The 1,583-nt window shown below is 39.9% G+C and overlaps 1 protein-coding gene across 1 annotated transcript; it reads right to left on the reverse strand.

Annotated features, from left to right (window-relative positions):
* Positions 1-1,466, reverse strand: LOC18039704 (E3 ubiquitin-protein ligase PUB24). The gene has a single exon (XM_006429993.2). It carries the CDS (start codon positions 1,287-1,289, stop codon positions 45-47), a length of 1,245 nt encoding a protein of 414 aa, XP_006430056.1. The 5' UTR covers positions 1,290-1,466; the 3' UTR covers positions 1-44.
* Between the last annotated feature and the right edge of the window lie 117 nt (positions 1,467-1,583).

Below are 1,583 nucleotides of genomic sequence, written 5' to 3' on the forward strand. Positions count from 1 at the left end.
TTGAAATGCAATTAGTTACACATTGATTAATAGATTTTAATTAATCACCTAGTCAATCTACTCAAAACAGAAGCATCAATACAAGGAGAATCCTTCCATTCATCATAATGAGACCTAAGTATTTCCCTAGCCTTATCTTTCAAATAAGCAGCACAATCAACTTGAAGAAACGAGCAAAGCTTCGACACAGTACCGACCCTCAACATTTCTTGAACGACAAAATTAAAATTACCTGAAAATTTACATATCAATGATAGGATCAGAATGGCCCGATCGTCGGCCGCCGGCGACACTTGCATGATCCTTTTTGTAACCACCGCTATGGCTGCTCTGTGACTCAGGAACTGAGCCCTTCCGTCAGCACAAGAACACAAATGAAATAAAATACCAAGAATCAATTCAGTTGTTTTCTTTTCGGATGCTGTTAATTCCAGCTCAATGAGCTCGAAAACGGCGCCGGATTCAACCATCATCATACGGTTCCTCCCCGATGGACAAGCATCTAACATCAGTTGCAAAGCAGCATTGACCCCTTGTTGTGCGATGACCCTTTGCTTCAAAACTCTAATTATATTCTGAAAAAATTGTGGTTTCAGCCTTTGAAGAAATTTAGAACTTGCTGCTTGGATAATATTCTTCAATATTCTTAATGCATGAGATTTGATCTCCTTGTGATTCTCAATACTCTCATCATCAAGTGCTAAAACCCACGTGAAAGATTCAACGATCTTATCAATTTCGAAGGCCGAAAGCTTCATATACTCTGAAGTAATTTTAAAGAAATGAAGTATGCTCAAAGCTCCCTCTAAGCCGCCCACCTGATTTTTGTCACAACACTTCTCTATGTACGTTAGCATAGCCCTAGGGACACCAGCTTCAGCCATGCACTTCCTATTCCTTTCATTTTCAGCGGCGAAAACTTCGAGCCGGATTAGGGTTTTGGTTTGGAGCTCATGCTTCCAAAGATCCTTGATGAGTTTAATGATTTGCAATTTACTGAGAGGAGCTTTAGGGGTGGGGATTCGGTCGATGCCGTAAGCGGAATTATCAGCGCACCAAGCTTGAATCAACCGGCGTAATGTGTGATTTGGTGTTAAATCTAAGTCTTTAGGCAAAGGCTGTTTGGTGACAGGGCATTCTGCGTTGTTGTTGCCTTGGAAGAGCCAATGTTCAATGCTCTCACGGTCATATGTGATGCCTGTGATGGCTGTTACAGGATCTTTCATGATTTGGAGAGAGATAGGGCAAATGAAATATTCAGGAATTTCAATATCTTGATGACCATCCATTTGAAATAATAATAATATTATTATTATTATTATATGTTGTTGTTGAGGCTTTTGTTTGTGTTCGTGATCTGGATTCTGACAATAGAAGCTTGATCAAGAGCGTGGAAAGAAATAGGAGAAGATTTTGTTCGTTGGTTTTGCAAAATGGTAAGAGAATGCGGCTAATTTATTGACAAATTTGAGAGAGACCGACGAAAAAAACTAAACCACAACCCCCCCCCCCCCCCCAAAAAAAACGAAGGGCATACGCTATCTAGACGTAAATTCTCTGTGACATTTCATTTAAACTGAATT

Source organism: Citrus clementina, unplaced genomic scaffold (genome assembly GCF_000493195.1).
Source record: "Citrus clementina cultivar Clemenules unplaced genomic scaffold, Citrus_clementina_v1.0 scaffold_6, whole genome shotgun sequence".
Taxonomy (NCBI): domain Eukaryota; kingdom Viridiplantae; phylum Streptophyta; class Magnoliopsida; order Sapindales; family Rutaceae; genus Citrus; species Citrus x clementina.